General features: G+C 39.0%; 1 protein-coding gene and 1 pseudogene across 2 annotated transcripts in view; one reads left to right on the forward strand and one right to left on the reverse strand.

Annotated features, from left to right (window-relative positions):
- LOC101671843 (phosphatidylinositol-binding clathrin assembly protein-like) overlaps positions 1 to 23,322 on the reverse strand; it is a 34,999-nt gene that overhangs the window by 6,603 nt on the left and 5,074 nt on the right. Inside the window, exons 6-14 of one of the 2 annotated variants that reach the window (XM_004779340.3) lie at positions 23,132 to 23,243; positions 22,304 to 22,410; positions 21,560 to 21,601; positions 17,204 to 17,283; positions 16,314 to 16,390; positions 11,940 to 12,023; positions 11,794 to 11,824; positions 9,827 to 9,953; positions 2,413 to 2,469 (exon numbers count right to left, since the gene is read on the reverse strand). In XM_004779340.3, the coding sequence (XP_004779397.2) occupies positions 2,413 to 2,469; positions 9,827 to 9,953; positions 11,794 to 11,824; positions 11,940 to 12,023; positions 16,314 to 16,390; positions 17,204 to 17,283; positions 21,560 to 21,601; positions 22,304 to 22,410; positions 23,132 to 23,243 (717 nt within the window). The remainder of the gene's footprint in view (positions 1 to 2,412; positions 2,470 to 9,826; positions 9,954 to 11,793; positions 11,825 to 11,939; positions 12,024 to 16,313; positions 16,391 to 17,203; positions 17,284 to 21,559; positions 21,602 to 22,303; positions 22,411 to 23,131; positions 23,244 to 23,322) is intronic. The other variant, XM_045068013.1, reaches the window with a different exon arrangement.
- LOC101682989 lies at positions 747 to 17,975 on the forward strand (annotated as a pseudogene).

Consider the following 23,322-nt stretch of genomic DNA (forward strand, 5'->3'; position numbering starts at 1 on the left):
GAAGGAGAAGAGAAATAATAAAGGTTTCTGGAGGGGAAGGGGTGTGGAGGGACTGGTAACTGGGTGATAGACATTAAGGAGGGCATATGATGTAATATAACTGGGTATTACGTAAGACATGAATCACAGGTCTGTACCTCTGAAACTAATAATACATTATATGTTAATTAATTGAATTTAAATTTTAAAATGTTTTTAAAAAGATAAAAAGCTTTTGTACAGCAAAAGAAACAACAAAAGTAGAAGAGAACCTACTGAGTGGGAGAAGATATTTGCAAATGACATATCTGACAAAGGGTTAGTATCCAATAGATAGAAAGAACTTATAAAACTCAACACCCAAAAAATGAACCGTCCAATTAAAAAATGGGCAGAAGGGGCACCTGGGTGGCTCAGTGGTTTAAAGCCTCTGCCTTCAGCTCAGGTCATGATCTCAGGGTCCTGAGATCAAGCCCGCATCAGGCTCTGCTCAGGAGGGAGTCTGCTTCCTCCTCTCTCTCTGCTTACTTGTAATCTCTTTCTCTCTGTCAAATAAATAAATAAAAATAGTAACACTTAGTCATTCAGGGTTTTGAGGCATGGATGGCTAAACCACAATGCGATATCACCTCACACCAGTCAGAATGGCTAAAATCAACAAGTCAGGAAATGACAGATGCTGGTGAGGATGCGGAGAAAGGGGAGCCCTCCTACACTGTTGGTGGGAATGCAAGCTGGTGCAACCACTCTGGAAAACAGCATGGAGGTTCCTCAAAATGTTGAAAATAGAACTGCCCTATGACCCAGCAATTGCACTATTGGGTATTTACCCTAAAGCTATTATCTTCTGTACCTTCCTGTATTCTTAAACATTTTTTCTAAATTAACAGCACCAACAAAAACATGAGTGAATTGGTGGTGAGGCTGTGTAGACTGAATGACTTCAGAGTTTTCATTAACTGTATTACATCACATGAAATATATGTAATGCATTGAAGCTATAAAAAGGAGAACTGCTGATTGCAAACAGGTTTTAACCAAGTAAAGAAAAATTTTAAATCATGAGAACATTGCCAAGGAGGCAGAGCAAAAATAACAGACTAAAATGAGTTGGGAAAAGGTTGGATTAAAAAATCTGAAATCAGAAAAATTCCAGATATTCTGCTTGTATTAATAATTTCTCCCATTGCAAGTCTTGAACAATAAGAACAAATTCACCTTATTAGATTTCACTTTTTTTTACCTGTTTAATAATGAGAGGAAATGTTTCCAAACAGCAAAATGGCAAAGAAAACTAAAGAAAATGAGATAACAACAAAATCCCTGCAGAAAGGGAGGAAAACCAGTAGCAAACCAGACCTAAACTGAAGAGGTAAAACTGTAAGAGTTTTAGAAAAAAACATAGGGGCTCCTTGCTGCCGTGGACTGTGGGCCATTGGGGTCAATGAAGGGTCTCAAGCAACAACTTGCTCTAAAAACCATTGACTGGGTAGCTTTTGGGGAGATCATACCCCAAAACCAGAAGAAGGCCATTTCTAGCCCCTTGAAATCCTAGATTGAGACACTTACCTCCAGGTTGGCTACTCTCCCTGAGAAACCACCTACAAGGCCAATGTGGCAAAGGCTGGCATGGTAGATGACTTTGAGGAGTTTAATGCCCTGAAGGTTCCTGTGCCAGAGAATAAATACAGTGTTCAGGTGGATGCTGAAGAAAAAGCAGAAAAGTTGTGCTGAGTTTTTGTTTCTCTCAAGGCCAGGACTGAGGAATAGGAAAAAGAGCTGGAGAAGATGCAGAACATTTGATCCATTTGATTAGATGACCACTGAGGACACGAATGAATGAAGTCTTCCCAGAAACCAGATTAGACAAGAAGAAGTATTCCTAGTGGCCTCACCAGCCAATTGAAAATTTAGAAACTTGAGGTGGGGATACAGCTCTCGCCCTCATATTATAAATGCTGGACATTAAAAATTTTTTAAAAAGAAGAAGAAGAAAACAGAGGGGGTAACTGAATTTGGCAATGAGTTCTTCAATATGACACCAAAAGTCCAGGCAACAAAAGAAACAGATAAATTGTACTTCATGAATATAAAATAAGGCTTAGTTGAATGTCTATTGTGTGCACATTGATTATTCCTATTTTGGATTACCTATTAATTCTGGAACAGCTTTCTCAAAACTATTCCATTGACACACATCCCATCTCGCCATTTTTAGGGTTCCTTTCTCTATTCCCTTTAGCCATCTCACAAAGCCTTTCGTATATCATTTCTCAAAGGGTTGTGATTTCTTTTTCTAATGTTAGGCAAGAATGTGGATGAATTACCTTGCATTTTAAATTATGTATACCATGCTTTTTTCTGTTAGCACAAATCATGGAGAATTTTCACTATATCTCCCACTCTTGGTATCTTAAAAGGGTTTTTTCTTACCATTCTATACATAGGCACTTGCTGTGAAGTCACTGGATAGCCCACTGGAGGCAATACCTTGAAGAAAAATGTCGTTACTATACGGTACAGTTTCTACTAGTATTTATTAAGAAATGTTATACAGAAAAAAATTCTGCTACATATTTAATTTTGAGAACAAATATATGGAACCATTTCTAGCCAGGACAATGATCTTTCCTTGAACAGGACAAATTTAGGACTAGATAGACATATAAACCAATGCAATAGAATAAAGAGCACAGAAAAAACCCATACATATGTAGTCAATTGATTTCTGACATGGGTACCAGGGTTAAGGTTAGGATGGGGATAGGATGACAGATGAGGCAGGGACAACTGGATATTCACATGAAAAACAAAGAAGTTGAGGGTGCCTGGGTGGCTCAGTGGTTAAGCCGCTGCCTTCGGCTCAGGTCATGATCTCAGGGTCCTGGGATCGAGTCCCGCATCGGGCTCTCTGCTCAGCAGGGAGCCTGCTTCCTCCTCTCTATCTCTCTCTGCCTGCCTCTCTGCCTACTTGTGATTTCTCTCTGTCAAATAAATAAATAAAATCTTTAAAAAAAAAAAAAAAAGAAAAACAATGAAGTTGAAACTTTACCTCACAATATATACAAAATTAATCAAAGATCAAAATTGATCAAAGAACTAAACCTAAGAAAGAAAACCATGAGGATCTTAAAAGAAAACATAGGAAGTAACTTTCATACCATTGGATTTGGCAATGAATTCTTCAAAATAATACCAAAAGTCCAGGCAACAAAAGAAAAAAGTAGATTAAATTAAATTAAATTGGATTTCATGAAAACTCTAAAAATTTTGTGTATTTAAGGACACTACCAAAGGAGTAAAAACACAACCAACAGAATGGGAGAAGATATTTCCTAATCATTTATCTGATAGGGGATTAATATCCAACATATATAAGAACACCTGCAACTTAACAACAGAACAAATAACCACATTCAAAAATGGCCAAAGATATTGAATAGACATTTCTCCAAAGAAAGGACACAAAAGGCAAAAAAAAAAAAAAATCTCATGAAAAGATGTTGAACATCACTAAGCATTAGGGAAATGAAATGAAAATCACAAGAGATATTAATTCACACCCATTAGCCCTTTAGCCACTGGAGTAAATGCTATAACGATTCCTAAAAGAATTAACCATAGAATTATATATGATCCAGCAATTCTGCCTCCAGGTATATATCTGAAGAATTGAAAGCAGAAACTCAAACAGATATTTGTACACCAATGTTCATAACATAGCAGCATTATTCACAATAACCAAAAGATGGAAGCCACCTAAATGTCTCATCAATGGATTAACAAAGGAAAATTATTTAGCCTTAAAAAAGAATGGATGAATCTTGAAGACATTATATTAAGTGAAATAAGCCAGACACAAGAGGACAAATAATGACTGCACTTTATCCTTTTTCCCTTCCATTATCCTCCACACTGGACTGAAAACAGCCGGAAACCTAGAGAGATCACTATCGTACAGATGAGAGAGGACTCCAGAAGTCTGGCTTTGACCTGAATAGCTCCAAAGAGAAAGTCAGAAAGTCTCCCGGTGTTTTTCCTTTTTCTTTCCTCTCTCACACCCCAGCTCCCAGGCACTCCTGATGCCTTGCTGTCTTGCTATCTTGGCAACAGAAGTGGCCTGCAGGCAAGAGTCCAGTATTCCAAGGAGAGAAGTTTTCTTCTCCATTAGGTGGAGCTCTGGCTCCATGAGGGGAGGGACAAGTTTTTTGTGTGTTGTTTTTTGGGGTTTTTTGGGTTTTGTTTTGTTCTGTTTTCAAATTCTCCGGTAACACCACTTGGAGCACTGAGTTGTCTCAATCACAAGGAAGCTGTGAACCCCTATGCTCATGGTGCCCCTCCCACCACCTGTGCCCAAGTAGATTTGATCTTTTTTAATTAAGTTTTTATTTAAATTGCAGCTAGTGAACATACAATGTGATTAGTTTCAGGTGTACAATTCAGTGATTCAGCACTTCTGTAGGACACCTGGTGCTCACGACAAGTACCTCCTTCATCCCCATCATTTCCCCCGTCCCCCCATCCCTTCCCCTCTGGTGACCATCAGTGTCTTCTCTATAGTTAAGAGTCTGCATTTATTAACCCATCCGCTTGTTGGTTGTTGACATACTACCTAATATACATCATACTAATGTAATCAATATTTATGAATATTATGTAAACTTGCTATAAAGCCTTTTTACATTGGAGAAAAAAAGAACCTGTTGCTTGGTTTACCTCCCTCTCTTTTCTTCCTTTTGCTTAATTTGTTTTGTTTCTAAAAGTCCATATATGCATGAAATTATATGGTATTTGTCTTTTTCTGACTGACTGATTTCACTGAACCATTCTTTTTACAGCTGAATAATATTCCACTATAAATATATACACATCTTCTTCATCTATTCATAAATCTATTCATCTATCGATAGACACTTGGGCTGTTTCCATACTGTCAACAATGCTGCTGTCAACAATACTGTGGTAAACATAGGGGTGCATGTATCTCTTTGCAGAAGGGTTTTTGTAGTCTTTGGGTAAATGCTTGGTACTGCGATTACTGGGTCCTATGCTAGTTTCTATTTTGAACTTTTGAGGAGCTCTGTACTCTTTTCCAGAGCGGCTGCACCAGCTTGCATTCCCACCAACAGTGTAGGAGGGTGCCCCTTTCTCCGCATCCTCGCCAGCATCTGTTGTTTCCTGTGTCATTGATTTTAGCCATTCTAACAGCTGTGAGGGGATAGTTCATTGTGGGTTTGATTTGCATTTCCCCAATGATGAATGATGTTGAGTATCTTTTCATGTGTTTGTTAGCCATCTGGATGTCTTCTTTATTTTTTAAGATTTTATTTATTTATTTGTCAGAGAGTGAGAAAGAGAGAGAGATTGCACTGGCAGAAACAGCGACAGGCAGAGGGAGAAGCGAGCTCCCGCTAAGCAAGGAACCCAGTGTGGGGCTCCATCACAGGACCCTGGGATCATGACCTGAGTCAAAGGCAAATACTTAACCAGCTGAGCCACCCAGGGGCCCATCTGTATGGCTTCTTGGATAAATGTCTGTTCGTGTCTTCTGGCCATTTTTAAACTGGATTAATCATTTTTGGGGTGTTAAGTTTGATAATTTCTTTATAGATTTTGGATACTAACCCTTTATTGGATGTGTCGTTTGCAAATGTCTTCTCCCATTCCATAGATTACCTTTTAGTTTTGTTGATTGTTTCCTTTGCTGGAAAGAACCTTTTTATTTTAATGTAGTCTCAATAATTTACTTTTGCTTTTATTTCCCTTGGCTCGGGAGGTGGAGGTCAAAAGAAAACCAGGGTAACAATACTTACATCATACCAAATCAACTTTAAAACAAAGACTGCAGGGGTGCCTGGGTGGCTTAGTCAATTAAACGTCTGCCTTCAGCTCAAGTCATGATCCCAGGGTCCTGGGATTGCGCCCCACATCAGGCCCCCTGCTCAGCGGGGAGTCTGCTTCTCCGTCTCTCTCTGACCCTCCCCCCTGCTCGCTCTCTCTCTCTCTCAAACAAATAAATAAAATATTTTTTAAAAAATAAAAAAATAGGAATGTTTGTGTGACTCAGTTGTTTAAGCATCTTCCTTCAGCTCAGGTCATGATCCCAGGGTCCTCCGATAAAGTCCTGTATCAGGACTTGCTCAGCAGGGAGCCTGCTTCTCCTTCTGCCTGCCACTCCCCCTACTTGTGCTCTCTCTCTGACAAATAAATAAAATCTTTTTAAAAATAAAAAATAAAGACTGTAACAAAAGACAAAGAAGGATACTATATAATCATAAAGGGGATGATCCAACAAGAAGACATAACAATTGTAAATATTTATGCACCCAACATGGGAGCACCCACAAATATATAAAAGTTAATAACATACATAGAGGAATTAATCAATAATAATACAAATAATAGTAAGGAACTTTGACATCCTACTTATGTCAATGGACAGATAGATCATCCAAACAAAAAATCAACAAGAAAACAGTGGCTTTGAATGACACACTGGAACTGATGGATTTAATAGATACATGGAGAACATTCCATCCTAAAACAGCAGAACACACATTCTTTTCAAGTGCACATGGAACTTTCTCCAGAATAGATGACATATTAGACCATAAAACAGGTCTCAACCAAACAGGTCTCTTTAAACAAATTTAAAAAGATAGAAAGTATATCATGCATCTTTTCTGACCACAGCATTATGAAACTAGAAATCAACCACAGGAAAAAACATGGAAAGCCCACAAATACATGGAAGTTGAATAATATGCTACTGAACAATGAATAGGTCAAAGAAATCAAAGAATAAATAAAAAATTACATGGAAACAAATGAAAATGAAAACACATAGTAGATCAGATCTGATCCTGATGAACATTCCAAAGAATGATTACAGGGGAGAGGCCAACACCCAGGTCCCGGGCGACCGTCGGGTGGTGCGCACGCAGGACAGGGCTGAGCAGCAGCACAAAGGCTGCAGACACTGAGCTGATGCTGGCTGGAACCACAGGCCAGAGGAGGAGGCCGGACGTCGTGCAGCTTAACCCTAAGCGGGTCACGTGCCTGCTGAAACACAAACACCCACATTCCCCGTAAAATTTAACAAGGCCCAGAGACAAAGTCATAGTCAGGAATGTCCGGGATGCAATCCATAATTATTTGGCACATGAAGAAGACCGTGAAAATCTCAACTTGCATGAGAAAAGACAATCAGCGGACACCCGTCACAAGACGGTGCAGATGCTGGAATTACCTGACAAAGTTAAAGCGGTCATTACAAAAATGCTCAGTAGGTCACCGCGAACGCTCTTGAAACAAAAGTTAAAAGAGAAAACGTCAGCAAAGAAATAGAAGATACAGGAAAGACATTTGTCTTGGAAGCTTAGAACTAAAAAATGCAATAACTGAAATAAAAATACCCAATTGAAGGACCCAATACCGCAATGCAGATGACAGAGGAAAGATTCACTGAACTTGAAGACAGACCAATAGAATTATTTATCTGGAGAACAGAAAAAAAAAAGATTTAAAAGAAACAAAAAGAGCCTCAAGAACCAGCAGGACAACAGTCTAAAGATCTAATATTTGTGTTATTAGAGTCACAGAAGGAAAAGAGAATGACTATAGCGCTGAAAAAACATTTGAATCATTAAGGGCAGAGAACTTCCCAAGTTTAGCAAAGGAGATATAAACGCAGATTTAAGAAGCTATATAAACCTGAGCAGAATAAACTCTCCAAATCCATGCCATCATATTCAAACTTCTGAAAATGAAAGACAGAAAATATCTTGAAAGCAGCCATGGGAAAACTGCAATATCTATAGGGGAACAAATGATTCATATGACTGGATTTTTCACCAGAAAAATTTTTCTAACCCATGAGCCAGAATAAAGTGGCCCATTTTTCAAATGCTGAAAGAAAAGAACTATTACTCCAGAATTTTGTATCCAGTAAAAATTGCTTTAGGATTAAAGGTGAAATGAAGCCATTCTCAAATGAAGGAAAGATAAGAGAATTCATAGCCAGACTTGCCAGAATTGCTAATGGATACTCTTTATTAGAAGGGAAATGATACTAGAAGGAGTTTTGGAATATCAGAAATGAAGGAAGAGCAACAGAAATGGTAAATATCTCAGGAGATGTAATAGGGCAAAAAGTATTAAGAATGTCTGATCGGTCTTTTCAATGTAACATGTATAGACAACTATAACATAAAAAAGAGGAACGTAAGGGGACCTATATGGTGCTAATGGTTTTACACTCCAATTGAAATGGTAAAATTTTTATTCTAAATGGACTGTGAAAAGTATGTATTTTGTACCTGCTAGAGCAAACACTAAAAAACCATACAGAGAGATAGAGTCCAAATTACAACATATAACTTAAAATGAAATACTATTCCAAAATCTAGTCAAAGGACCCAAAAGAAGGCAAGAAAGAAGAAACAGAGGAACAACAATGACAATGAATAGAGGGAGCAAACAGAAAATAACAAAATGGTAGCCCTTAATATAAACACATCAGGACCCAGATGACATTTGCGGAATCTTCCACCCAACAGCTGCTGTTCATGGAATGTTCACCAAGATAGACCTTATTCTGGGTTATAAATCAAAATGTAACAAATTTAAAAGAATTTAAAGTATATAACATACTTTCTTTGACCATAAAAGAATTTAGAAATCAATTATAAGCTCAAATCAAGCAGAAGGAGGGAAATAACAAAAAGATAAAAGCAGAAATTTGTTAAAAACAAAACCAATAGAGAAAATTCAAGAAAGCCAAAAGTTGGTTCTTTGATAATGATCAACAAGATTGATAACTCTGTAGCAAGACTACCAAAACCAGAAGACACAAATCACCAATATCAAGAATGAAAGAATGGAAATGACCAGATTTTATAGCCACTTAAAGGCAAATAATAAGAGAATAATATTATTAGATTTTTTAAAAGATTTTATTTATTTATTTGACAGGCAGAGATCACGAGTAGACAGAGGGGCAGGCAGAGAGAGGGGGAAGCAGGCTCCTCGCCGAGCAGAGAGCCCGATGTGGGGCTCATCCCAGGACCCTGAGACCATGACCTGAACCGAAGGCAGAGGCTTAACCCACTGAGCCACCCAGATACCCCTATTATTAGCTTTTTAAACATAAATTTGACTCCAACTGTTAGGTTGTTTCTACCCTTCTTCCTATTAATTCCAAACCCAAAATTTCTTTGCTGTAACCTCTCTGGGTTCTTAGTCACCTGTGTCCACTATGAAGCCACACAGACACAACTTTCCTTAGTACATTTTGAAATTACTTATTCCTGTTTCCCAAATCCTCTCAAAATTCTCATTCCTAGAACGTACCTCAGCTGCATATTAGGAAAACAAAGTCACTGTATACTCAATAGTTAATATGCAGTTTGTTATATCATTGGGCCGGTGAAGTTTTAGTATATGTGCTGCCAAAGCAAGGATTGGACCAATGAAGTTTTAAAGCAAAATCATATAAAAATAGCACAGGTCCACATCCTTAAAACCTTAGGGGCCAAATGTATTTTGGAATTCAAAATGTTTTGTATTTTGGAAAAATAATTTAGAAATTACACAAAGAATATATTAGGAACACCCCCCGGGGCGGGGGGGAGTGGAATAGCACCCTGATAATTTAAAAAAAAAAAAAAAACCACCTTGTTCTCTAGAGCTTTCTGAATTTTAAAATTGCAGATAATTTATTGGGGACACATATTTCAACTTTCAATCCATTAGCAACTCCTGTCAGTTCTCTCTCTCTCAAGTCTCTTTCTTTTGATCTACTGGCACCATTCTAGCATTCTAGGTAATAATACATAATAAATATTACCATGTGGGGAACAGGAGGAATAGAAATATGTTTCCAGAGGGTTGATGTGCAGGTGTAGGTATTCAACTGCCATTTCATTCCACCAGCAATTTCCATCTCTGAGGGCTGGGGCCACTCCATGTCCAATCTAAGAGGGGATTTATAAATCAGCCCATTTTGGAGCATGGCAAATCTACCATTTAAACGTAAAAAGTCAGGGTACAGCCCTGGAGACAATGATCATGTTTCTCAACAGGTAGGAGATAATAGGAAGGAATCACAAAGCAATGCCAAAAAAGACCAATTGGCTATTTTGGTATATGAAATTAAGTTGTCATTACAGAACTAAACGTTTCTACAGGGTTTTACTAGATAATGCCAAACTTAAAGCTTGAGAGATGATAGAAAGAATGAATAAATAAAGTGATTGAGTGGATACATTTTATTCTAAACTATCTTAATGGTGTATCTGGAGAAAAAACTGCTATTATGTTCTGAGACCCACGAGGCTATCCACCAGCTGTGTAACCTTGATTGAGTAACAGCCGGTTGCTGTATCGGGAATTCTCTCGACCTTGCGCTTCTGTAGGGTTAGGGTTAGGGTTAGAGGGTTAGAAGCACAAGGTAGAGCTTCTTTTCCCTGAATCCCATGTACTTCTCTCTCTTACTTTACTTCTCTCTTTCCTTAGAGCGTACACTGTAGGAGCTTCCTGAGCAAAGGTGCATGGTAGGTAATGTTTTTAGATTTTTTGAATCTGCTTACTCAGAGGAGCTTCTTTTATTGGCCTTTACAGAGAAATGAGTTTTGCATTTATTTGTTTTTGTCTGCAGTTTTATCGATTTGAGCTTTTAACTTTATAAATTTTATTAATTTATTTTTTATGATTTTATATAGATTTCTTAAGATAAAAACTAAATTCTTACTAATTTCTCTTTTCTAACAGTGATGAAACTTTCCTCTGAGTTTAGCTTTCAATAGTTATAAAACTATGGATTTCCTCTTTGGCGAAAGGATTATATTTTTAAACTTATAAATAGTTAAGATTTTCATGCTCAACTTTTTATTAACAAGTTCCAATTTCACTAGATTATGACAATTTAATTTCATTAGATTATGACAGTAGCCTGTAAAATTCTTTAGTTTTTTTGTCAAGTTTTTCTTTGTGATTGCTTTGAAGAAAATAAGCAGTGCACACTTGGGTTTATTATTTATTATGCATTATTCAAATTTGAAATCACCCATTATAATTGGATTTTTCTCAAGTTCTCCATGTATTTCTAATAATTTTTACCTTATATATTTAAATTTGTGTATATACAAAATAGCACCTCCATAATCAGTGTCTTTTATCTTTGTATGATATCCTTCCTTATTCTGTTTAGTGAATTTAAACTTACATTCCACAGTGTTTGTTGTTAGTGTTAGTGTTTGTTGTTTGTTCTGCCTTCCTTTGTTTTCCACTGGCCTGCTTTTTGGAGGTTTTTTTTTGGCTGAAAATGTAGGGATTCCCACACTGAAGTAACATTGATTATCTTAAGATGTGGAGGAGCTCCAACTGGTGGTTTTATTGTCTTTGTTTAATAAAGTAAAAAATAAGTATTATTCATTTAATACACTCTATATAATAAAGGAAGAAAAGAACCAAAAGTACAAAAACTTTGAGAAATGCCAATATTTAAGACATGCTTAAAAAAAGAAGATCCTTCAGATGAACCATGAAGGGATTGTCAGAGAGGTAAGAGGAGAACCATGCAGTACATAATACATTACACTTTAACCAAGAACTTAACCTACAAAAATTGGGATAGTATATAAAGAGTAAATTCTCCAATTTAATATTTGAAGGAAAAAAAATCACCTAAGAGTTTTATAACAAATGATTCCTGTATCGAATTTTAAAGTAATTATTTTCTAGTTATTCTCATGAGTCTCTTCCTCTAACATGTATATATTATTGTCTGTCCTTTTTAAAATAAGAAAAACTTACCTGTTGACTGGACTTTCTCCAAGGTTAAGATCTGTTTAATAAAAAAAGCAAATTTTACATTATTTTTGTATACTTTTTCTTAAAATGCATTTATATATATATATATATATATAATCTAAAATATTAATTTAAAAATAGATGTTTACTTCCTACAAGGTTAACAAGTGAGCCATCCAGATTTTTTGCTGTGATTTTTCCATGTTGCTGTCTGGCTTCAACAGATTTGTGGGCTTGTGAAGGTAATGTTGGTTATAATATATCAGATAGGGAAGATAATCTGAAAATAAGAGACAAAATTAGATGAAAAACTAAACCAAATTTATACCAATAATGATATATATATGTACCTCCCATTACAAACTAACAGCACATCAAGTTCTTAGGTTAATGAGTATAAAGTCACATAAAGTTATTCATTAAATACGTTTTAATTGAGCACTTGTTAGACACAATACTAGATACTAAAGATACAGCAGTGAAGAAAAAAACATAAAAATCTCTGCCTTCATGTAGCTTACATTCCAATAGAGACACAAAATAACCAAGATAAATGAAGTATATGTTAGTTTGTGATTGTGATTGTGATAAGTACTGAGGGAAAAATATCCAAGGAAGAGGTGTGATATGTTGGTGGCGGAGGGGTATGTAAATTTAGATGGAAAAGGCTCACTGAGAAGAGGACTTTTAAATAAAGACCTAACATATATGGAAGAGAGCCATGAAGATCCTCCAGCAAGGAGGCCAATGTGTCGGGAGTCAGAGTAACGAAAGGAGTCAAAAAGGCAATTGAGGGCCTTGTAAAGAATTATAAGGACTTTGCATTTTACTCAGAGGCCACCATCTTCGGCAGCTTCCCTGAGATGTGGAAGCCACTGGAGGGATTTGGACAGAGGAGAGACATGATCTGCCTGGCTTGTATTTTAATCAGATCGCTCTGTTATGTGAAGAATGGACTGTAGAGGGCAAGGGAAGAAGCTAAGAGACAATGGTAACTTGAAATAGGGTTAGCCCTGAAGATAGTGAGAAGTGGTCAATGTTTAGATATGTTTTGAAGGTGAAATCAACAGGTTTGGGGAGGAATATCAGAAGCTTAGTTTTTCACGTAGTGAGTTATAGAACCAGACTAGATCATTCAAGTAAAACCACTGGATAGACACTTGGCTATATAATTCTGGAGTCCAGGAGAAATATCCGTAACTGGAGAGAATAATTTGGGAGTCCTTATCATGTAAGCAGTACTTACGGCCTTGAGTCTGGATGAGGCCATCTAGGCAGTGAATAAGTATATATAAAGAAGAGAAATGAGGAAAAAACATCAAAAAAAAAACAGTCTAAAAAAGAGCCAAGAATCACATAAGAGGAAAACCAGTAGACGAACTGAAGAAACTGTATGAAGGAAGTGGGAATGGTGAACTAGGGGGTCTAATAAGATGAAAACCAAGTAATCAGCATCAGAACTTACAACATGGAGGTGATTGGTGACTTTGACAAGGGTCAGTTAGTGGTGTGGAGGTAAAAATAGCGCTTAATGTAGCTTATGAGTTACTTAGTAACTCTATGAACAAGCAGGCAAAACAATAAAGACACAAAGGATTTGAACAACACAATAAGAGGATACAGTTTTCCAGTGCACATAGAACTTCTATCAAAAAAAAAAAAAAGACTATATGATGGGCCACGAAGCAAGTATCAACAAATTCCAAAGGACTAAATTTATAGAGAAGGTTCTTTGACATAGTGCAAGTAAGCCAGAATTCAGTAGCAGGAAAGATCTTTAGAAAATCCCCATATCTCCAACAGACAAATGAAAAGATGCTCAACATCACTCATCATCAGGGAAATACAAATCAAGACCACGATGGGATGCTACCTCACATCTGTCAGAATGGCTAAAATCAACAACACAAGAAACAATAGATGTTGGCAAAGATGTGGAGAAAAAGGAACCCTCTTGCACTGTTGGTGGGAATTCAAGGAGGTGCAGCCACTCTGGAAAACCTAAAAATAGGACTAGCCTGTGGTCCAGTAATCTCAATACTGGGTATTTACCCCCATAATACAAAAACACTAATGCAAACATATATGTGCATCACTACATTTATAGCAGCATTATTGACCATAATAGCCAAGTCATGGAAATGGTCCAAGTGTCTAATGATAGATGAATGGATGAACAAGATGTGGTATATATACACAATGAAATATTACTCAGCCACCAAAAAGAATAAAGTCTTACCACTTGCTATGACATGGAAGGAGCTTCAAGCAAAATAGTCAGTCAAAGAAAGACAAATACCATATGAGTTCACTTATATGTGGAATTCAAGAAACAAAACAAACGATCATGGGCAGGGGCTGAGGAGAGAGAGACAAAATAGACTTTTTTTTTTAAAGATTTTATTTATTTGACAGAGAGAGAGAGATCCCAAGTAGGCAGAGAGGCAGGCAGAGAGAGAGGGGGAAGCAGGCTTCCCGCTGAGCAGAGAGCCCGATGTGGGGCTCGATCCCAGGACCCTGGGATCATGACCTGAGCCGAAGGCAGAGGCTTTAACCCACTGAGCCACCCAGGCGCCTCCAAAATGCACTCTTAACTATGGAGAATACACTGATGGTCACCAGAGGGGAGGGGGGTGAGGGCATGGGGGAAACAGGGAATGGGGATGAAGGAGGGCACTTGTCCTGATGAGCACTGAATCATGTGGAATCGTGTGGAATCGATGTATTGTACACTTGGAACTAATATAACACTGTGTGTTCATTATACTGGAATTAAAATAAAAAATAAAAAGATCCCCATTCCCCATATACATGAAAAATTTAAAATGTACTTCTAAGTAACACATGGATCAAGCCCTGTTCTCAGCACTCTACAAGTATGGATTCATTTATTCTGACAGCAACCTGACGAGGAGCAGGAAGCTGAGGCACAGAGAGGTTAAATGGTTAAAGAAAAAAGCCACACCATCCATGAATGGTAGAGTTTGAACCAAGTACTCTGGTTTCATGGAGGTACTTTTAAATCAGTGATTTAAGAAAAAAAAAAAAAAACTGGTTTCAGGGAGTCACGGGATTGTCAACAGAATTGGTTCAAGCAATATACTGTATTTACTCTTCTGGTCATATCTGTTGTAAGTACTAATGATTCCCAAACCACAGGAACTCAGAAAAGTAGTCATTCTTTTGGAAACAAAGAAAACGTGCCACTTTTGCTTTAATATGGGCTTATTCAAAGGACTTACGTTCCTCAAAGTTTTGGTCAAACTCACCCATTGGAAATGCAGAAGGTGTGTCCATTGAGCATATATGTACAAAAGAAAGGTAAAAACATTTAAAACAGATACAGTTTAAGTCTTCAAGTTAGATTAAGAACAAACTTTAATTCAAGCACTTGTAAACCCAATGGTAATATAACATTATTATGTGGATTTGTGACTAAAGGATCAGTTGACATCACTGAAACACAAACACCCATTAAAAAACATATGAGCTGTCAGGAAATGTATAACAAGCTGCTCTCCAAGAAAAACTAAAGGCCTGCCTTACAGTATTTTTCCATTTCTTTGGTGTAAATACTTTCATCATGGTAAATTACAAGTTATCAATGTGGCATCCACTAGCTTGCAAAATTCCTGAAAATTCAGCACACTATGAAATATGAGGCAAACTAACCTTAAGAGGTTACAAAGGACTTGCATGTTAAGCATAACAAAGTATCACACTGTATGTGTTCGTGTGTTTCTTTGTTAAATTTCCTTTAATTAGTAATTATTTGCAAGTGTGAAATTAAAAGTTAAGAATTAAAAAGTTAAAATTGAAATTAAATTTTAAAAAATTGAAATTAAAAAGTTACAGTGAGGACTCTCCCTTTCCATGAACCACCAAATTCTTCCTGGGGGCACGGCATTTTATTCATTTTTTGTATATCTTTCCAGAAGTACTCTAAGAAATTATACAAACATATGTATTCTTTTTTCTGTTTTTATTTTTTTTCAAGATTTTATTTATTTATTTGACAGACAGAGATCACAAGGAGGCTGAGAGACAGGCAGAGAGAGAGAGAAGGAAGCAGGCTCCCTGCGGAGCAGGGAGCCCGATGCGGGGCTCGATCCCAGGACCCTGGGATCATGACCCGAGCCAAAGGCAGAGGCCTTAACCCACTGAGCCACCCAGGCGCCCCATCTTTTTTCTGTTTTTAAAAACAAAGTTGGGAGCATAGTACTCTTTGTTTCACACCTTGCTTATTTTCCATTTAACAATATCTTGGAGATCATTCCATTTCACTACCTAAAAACAAGGATAGTCATTCTGCTCTCCAACATTGTAACAAATATCCCTGTTCATACATCATTTCACAACCCTGAACATATACATTAGATCAATTCCTATAAATGAAACCACTAGGTCAAAGACTGTTTCAGGAAGAGACAGCAGACACAGTAGGTGGTTAAGCAGTGGAAGAATTAAAGACTAATCCTGCTTTCAGTGATTACGGATATAATCATATAATCGAGTTATGTTACCTGCAAACCAAGCTCCACTTGCTGAAGCATTCACAACTGGATTATTTGGTATAGAGGGGATCAGTGCATGCTGGAGACTTAAAAGATTACAAGAAAAATGAGACATGCTGGAGAATAAGTAGAATCACATATATCCTACCCAGCTGAGCCTACATATCTTTAAGTCAAGCATTTATCCATTCATTAATCCGTCCATCCAACTATATACTAACTCTACATCTATCTGTGATAAAGAAACAGTCAACAGACTTGTTGTCTAATAGAACATGATAATATGAGTCCATTATAATCAATATAACCTAAATAATGGAATGAATGAATAAGCCTTATAGAAATTTAGAACAACTGGAAAGTAAAAAGAAGAAGAGGAAGAAAGAATGAAAGAAAATTGAAACCATAATTTTCATAATTTTCATGTGAAATAGTTCACATGAGCCTTTTGAAGTGATACACCTCAAAATTTGTATTATTTAATTTCTGTGTATATATGGGTGTATGTACATATATCTGTGTAACACACAGACCTTGAATGTTACTGTGCACAGTTTTGTGGATAAATATTAAATACTCATCTACAGCAATTATTCCCACTAGAGGAGCCTCTAAGAGAAGAAATCAAATTCTTCAAAAGAAGGTTTATTCCAGTCCCAACTTTTGATTTCGAGAATCACTCAGCATAATAAAAGATGTTCCCTTGGAAAGCATATTACCCCTGTGGAGAGAATGGGGTCCCAGAAAAGACTGAAAACCTCTCTTCCATACTGTCATTGAAAATGTGTTCCAACATGTTCAAAGCCCATTATTTACTTAGTCACTTTCAGATTGTTAAGATCAGGGAAATTATTTAGAGAGAAACAAATTAATCTAAATTAAGACATTTATTAACTTACCTGTAAGGAGACCAACTGTCATTTTTCTCTTCCAAAGAAGCTAAATGTTGTTTTAGTGCTTCAAGTAAACTATGGGGTGCCTGAAGATAAAGTTATTGTGAAAGACATATTTTCTGATAGTTCTTAGCATATCCATACACTCTTACATCATAAAAAGGTTCTGAACAAAAATGAAGACACTTATATAACAAAGGCATTAAAGGTACATACAGTTGACCTTCAGACAATGTGGGGGTTAGGGGCATACACCCTTCTGCAGTGGCAAATCCATGTGCAACTTTTGACTTCCCCGTAAGTTAGCCACTAATAGCCTAGCCTTGACTGGGAAGTTTTACCAATAATACAAAGTATCTATTAACACTGATTTTCTATGTTATATGTATTATGTGCTGTGTTGTTACAACAATACCTAACTTTTTCTTCATTTTTTTCAGTATTTGTAGGCTACACAGTTCGTCGGTGAGTTTTTTCAAACTGTTGCAAATCTCCAAAACATTTTCCAATATATTTCTTGAAAAATCTCCACATATAAATGGCCTGCATAGTTCAAACCCATGTTTTTCAAGGGTCAGCTGCAAATGCTACAGATAAATTCATTATGAAAAGCAGCATCTTGATATCAAATCAGATTTTCAAACTATGCTTTCACATACTTTTTTGTTAATGGCCCAAGGACTGCTAAAAGATCTATTTCTTTTGGACTTGAACTCATTCATTTTTTTTTAATTTTTTAAAGATTTTTATTTATTTATTTGACAGAGAGAGATCAGAAGCAGGCAGAGAGGCAGGCGGGGGGGGGGGCAGGAAGGAGACTCCCCGCTGAGCAGACAGCCCGATGCGGGGCTCGATCCCAGGACCCTGAGATCATGACCTGAGCCAAAGGCTGAATCTTTAACCCACTGAGCCACCCAGGTGTCCCTCATTTATTATTTTTTACTCCTTCATGAATCACCAGGTTTTCTTTCTTTCTCTCTTTGTTTCCATGAGCAAAAACTATCTAGCCCGCGGCTTCATGACCTGGGAAACTCCATTCTACAGGTCTGGGGGAGAAGATGTATCAAATAATCACATGAATAACTGCAAAAATCAAAGTTCTGAAAAGTACTATGAAAGAGGGGTACAAGATATTCAGATAGTGTTAAGCTAGGCCATCTGGTCACGTCAGCGATGTCAGGGGAGCAAGTCCTTCCAAATAAAGCAACAAGTGAGCTGCCATCTGAAGGATATCCGGAACCTAAGTAAGAATGAGAATTGCAGGCAGGAGAAGAACATGTGCAAAGGCAAGGGCACCTGGCACAGACCAAGAATAAAGTTGCCCTTTGTTGCTAGAGCAGAGAGCAGCGGGAAGTGTGCAGGACATGAAGCTGGATAGTAGGTAAGGGTTCAACAATGCAGAACCTTCCATTAGAGGCTATGTGGATAACTGCAGACTTTCTTTTAAGAATATTGGGTGGGGGCGCCTGGGTGGCTCAGTGGGTTAAGCCGCTGCCTTCGGCTCAGGTCATGATCCCAGCGTCCTGGGATCGAGCCCCGCATCGGGCTCTCTGCTCAGCGGGGAGCCTGCTTCCCTTCCTCTCTCTCTGCCTGCCTCGCTGCCTACTTGTGATCTCTGCCTGTTAAATAAATAAATAAATAAAATCTTAAAACACACACACACACGGCCCAGCAGAAATCTGCTCAGAGGGATTTTCGTACTGGACTAAATATGGGGACCAGAGGAAGGCCAGAAATGCCTGTTAAGAGCACCCTGGGTAGGGAAGACCGGGAATGATCACCCAAACATGATCAGTTTCATTATGTCCAACACATAGTTGCCAAAGGGATAGAATATTTGTTTCATTCACTAGTCATTGAACAAAAATATAACAACATAACTAGCAAAAAATAACTAAAATAACAAGTTAGCAGTAAATTCGAACAATGTTTGCTAGAAAGAATGCTTTTTATCTGCGTTGTTTTCGGACGTTCCGCGGCAGCTGCGAATCTGTGACAAAGCCCCCGCCCGAGGTCAGCGGACGACGTCAGCAGGACACCGCGGGCGACTGCCCAGAACTTAGGCCGAGCCGAGGCGCTTCCCAGTGGAAGCGCAGCTCGGAGCCCGGAGACCTCTTTGGAGAGGCCGAAAGCGCAGAGACGCCGAGGCCGAGGGAGGAGACGCATCCAGGCAGACGTGCCGTCTGCGCCGCTGTCGCCCGACATTCTCCCTCGCTCTGCTTATCCGACGCCTCCTCCGGGAAGCCAGAGTTGCTCCGCCCCGCAGCGGGGTTCGCTGTCTGTGCGCGGGGCCCCTCTCACTTCTCCGCACACGCACGAACGCGTGGGCGCTGTGTGCGCTCCAGGCCTCCCGAGAAGACCCGCACAGAAACTCCTCCGCCCGCCGACGGGACGCTTCCTTGCACCTGTGACCATCCTGTCCGCGCCTCCTGCCCCCTCTTCCCCGGGGGCCTGCTGCGTCCACGGTGTTCTGGATCCAGTATCCTACAACTGCCGACGGGACCTCAGCCTGCATCTGCAGCCTCTCTCTCTTCCTATGGCGACCGCCTGGGCGACGTACTGTCTGAGTACTTCACCTTCACCGGGTCCCAAGCAAGGCAGGCCTGCCACGCTGAGGTCAGGGTGGGGCTTTTAAGCCCTAACTTATGGGATGGGGGGCGATGACCTTGGAAATCCTTAGTCTCTGGGCTATGCTGTGACTTCACTGTAGTTCCAGGCCTAGAGGCCAAGAGTGGGCGGGGGAAGATCCCGATGGGACATGTACCTTGTGGGGTTGAGAGCTCTGCATCTTAAACAGCCTCCACTTGCCCTCCAGGCAAAATAGTAAATAAAAACACATCACCTGGGTGGCTCAGTGGGTTAAAGCCTCTGCCTTCAGCTCAGGTCATGGTCTCAGGGTCCTGGGATCGAGCCCCGCATCAGGCTCTCTACCAGGCAGGGATCCTGCTTCCCCCTCTCTCTACCTGCCTCCCTGTCTACCTATGATCTCTCTCTGTCAAATAAAATCTTAAAAAAAATACAAAACAAAACACATCACCTTCCAGGAGGATGGCAGAATTGGTGCCAATCATTCCATGTCATTCACCATTATGGCCCCCAAACCAGTCAGGCCTTGGAGAATGAGAAACTACAGTATAATCAGTCAGCTAGGAATCTGACTGTAGCCATATGCCAGGCACAAGAGTTCCTCTGGAACTCACATACATGCGTGAAGTTTCAGCTTCCAAGTGTAAATCACAAGGCGTTGTGGGCATGGAATGGACAGCAGTACACATTAACAATGTGACCCAGGCTGTGTTAACTCTCTCAACATTCTGTCATATGCTGGTCAAAAGAAGTCTAGACCATCTGGTCATCCCTCAGAGAACTCACACTGATCCTCCTATCCGTGATGTCACGCTAACTGGATCAGATGAGCAGAAAGTGGTTAGAAAAGCTATGAATGTTCCAGAAGGTAGGAAATAAACCTACAAAGATTCAGGGACTTTCTACTTGAGTAACATGTTTAGGGTTCCAGGGGCCAGGAGTTTATCGGGAAATTCCATCCAAAATAGAAGATAACGTAGTACACATCTTGCACCTCCCAGCGTCAAAAAGGAGACACAACAGCGGGTAGGCCTCTTTGAGTTCCCAAGACAGCAGGTTCCCACACCAGGGCAAGAATGCTTTGACGCATATCCCAGATGACCTAGCAGCCTGCCACATTAGTTTGGGGCCCAGAGCAGGAAAGAGCTCCCTGGAGGGGGCCCAGACCAGGCCAGCAGCCCTACTATTCAAGCCCTGTGGTACATGTGGGACAGAGCACAAGCCAGTCCAAAAGGCACAAGCAGGCTGCGTGAGTCGCTCGCCAGACCTTCATCTCAGCCACACCTCGACCTCATACCCCACCCATTGCCAGGGAGAGATTCCTGATGAGCAGCTCCTAGGGAAGGAAAAAGTCTGAGCTCGTTTGATTCTCATAAGACTGCTATGAGAAAGACAACAGAATTATACACATTTTACAGATGCAAAAGTGAGCCGTGGAGAATGGAAATGAGTTGCCTAGGATTCCAAATATTCTGCTGTTTCCACTAATCAGTTCTGTCCACTTAAAGAGCGTGGGCTAGTTGTTAGACTATGAGTCACCATTTAACATTCAGCAGGGAATGGCCTCTTTTACAGAACCAACAGCTCAAAGACCTGTTCAGAAAACACGTGCCTATGTATATGTGTGTGTGTGTGTGTGTGTGTGTGTGTCAGGAGGGAATGAAAATACATACGTTAATTTATGGCAAAGGATGGAGTCTCAGATGACAATATAATAAACACATATACCTAATGACAAAAAAAAGTCATTTAAACACGTAGGAAAGATACACTGACCTGTGTAAGATATGGAATGTCATTCTGGTCAATTCCAACTTGCTGAATTCACAAGCGAGCGGGGAGTACACATTACAACAGGGAGTGGCAACAAAGAAAAGTAACTGTAAGTTACTGTAAGTAACCAACGTTACCAACGTGCACACAAAAGAGAAAATACTCCCGGAGCATGAATGCCTTGCTGGGCTAGTACCTAGTTGGTCAGGAAAAACATGTCAAGCAAAGGTATGCCTTATACACTTAAACCCAAACTTATAGTCATCCTAAGGATAACCCTAGAAGAGAACTCTTGTCAGATATTGCATCTTTGTGGTTCTGGAAAGAGCCAAGTTGTATTTTGGATGTTCATACTGTTGTTCTCCTTTGAGTAATATATCATGTTTTGTTTTTGTTGTGTTCTGTTGGGTTTGCTTTGGTTTTCAGAAGTTCAATGTATTTATCCTGCTTGGGTTCTTCTGAGTGTCAGGGGAAATGTGGGGGTCACCTCATGTGTTCCCTTCTTCAGCTGATAACAGACCTGTGCTACGTATTGTCCACTGTCTGGAAAGATATGTGTCGTATGAGGCCCAGTTTCTGGCAACAGTTATCTTCACAACTACAAACACAAATCCTTGAACTACTTAATTTTAGGGTATAGTCTTACTGTTTACAAAATAGTTCAAAATACTAACAATTTCTGTGTGTTTGTGCAGTGGGGGGAGGGGAAAATCCAGAAAATCCTTGGGTAGAAATCGATTTCCGTACCTCTGCAACTTTCAGGAACTGTGCCAGTTTGGCTGTTCTTTCAAGGAACTTGATGTAAATATCCAAACTCTCCTTGCATTGGTTTTTTCTCATATCAAAATATTTGTCTACAAATTAGAAAAAATCACCATGAAGGAGCCAGTATCTCAGCAATTTTCCAGTTTCACTCCATTTTCATAATTTTAATTTCAGCTGAATCTGTATATGATTTTAACTTGTTCAAAACAATTACAGATTTAAGCCAGTTATTTTCTGTCTTAGCAAGCAACAAGACTGCTCAATCCATATAATCAGCAGATTTTTATGAAGTACCACATGCCAAACACTGATGCTGGGAAGATACCCAGAATTGAATCGCATATCCAGAGAGTTTGGTTTAGTTTAATCTCTACAACTTCCAGTCTGTAATCTTCTTGACTAACATCAAGATCTGAAGATTTTGAGGGAAGGGGCTGTGTATCCTTCTCTTTCATAACTCTACAAACGTACTAGGATACTCCTTCAGCGTAAGAAATACCTCAAGTTCTCATCAATGAAGCTTGGAGAACACTCCCAATTACATGAATCATTCATGAGGGCTAAATGAGGACAGAAATTTCCCAGAAATATCAATTAGCATTTGTACAAAGAAATACACAGCTCAGTGGCTAATTAGTCAAGGAACTTTAATCCAAAAAAGAAATATAATGTCTCATTTTTAAATATATATGATCTTAAAAGGGTCCTCTATTTTGAATCTATCACGAAAGTAGTCTACATTAGTCTACACGTAGAGAGAAAAGGTTTTGACCCGTCTATTTTTTAAGCAATGTCCCTTCTTTAGCCTACCTAGCAGATTAAGGATACCCTCATTGTAGGCTGCAAAGAGGCGAAGAGAATCCTTAAAGAGAAGCATGAAAGCAGCATGTATTATGCCATTGGTTAGCTCATCAGGGTTTGCCTGGAAATTAAATAGAAGAGTTTAAAACAATTCCTTCTCCCATTACTGCCAAACAGTGTCCTTGGCCTGTATGTTTAAA

The sequence above is a fragment of the Mustela putorius genome, unplaced genomic scaffold, assembly GCF_011764305.1.
Source record: "Mustela putorius furo isolate JIRA1106 unplaced genomic scaffold, ASM1176430v1.1 tig00003899_pilon_pilon_pilon, whole genome shotgun sequence".
Classification (NCBI taxonomy): domain Eukaryota; kingdom Metazoa; phylum Chordata; class Mammalia; order Carnivora; family Mustelidae; genus Mustela; species Mustela putorius.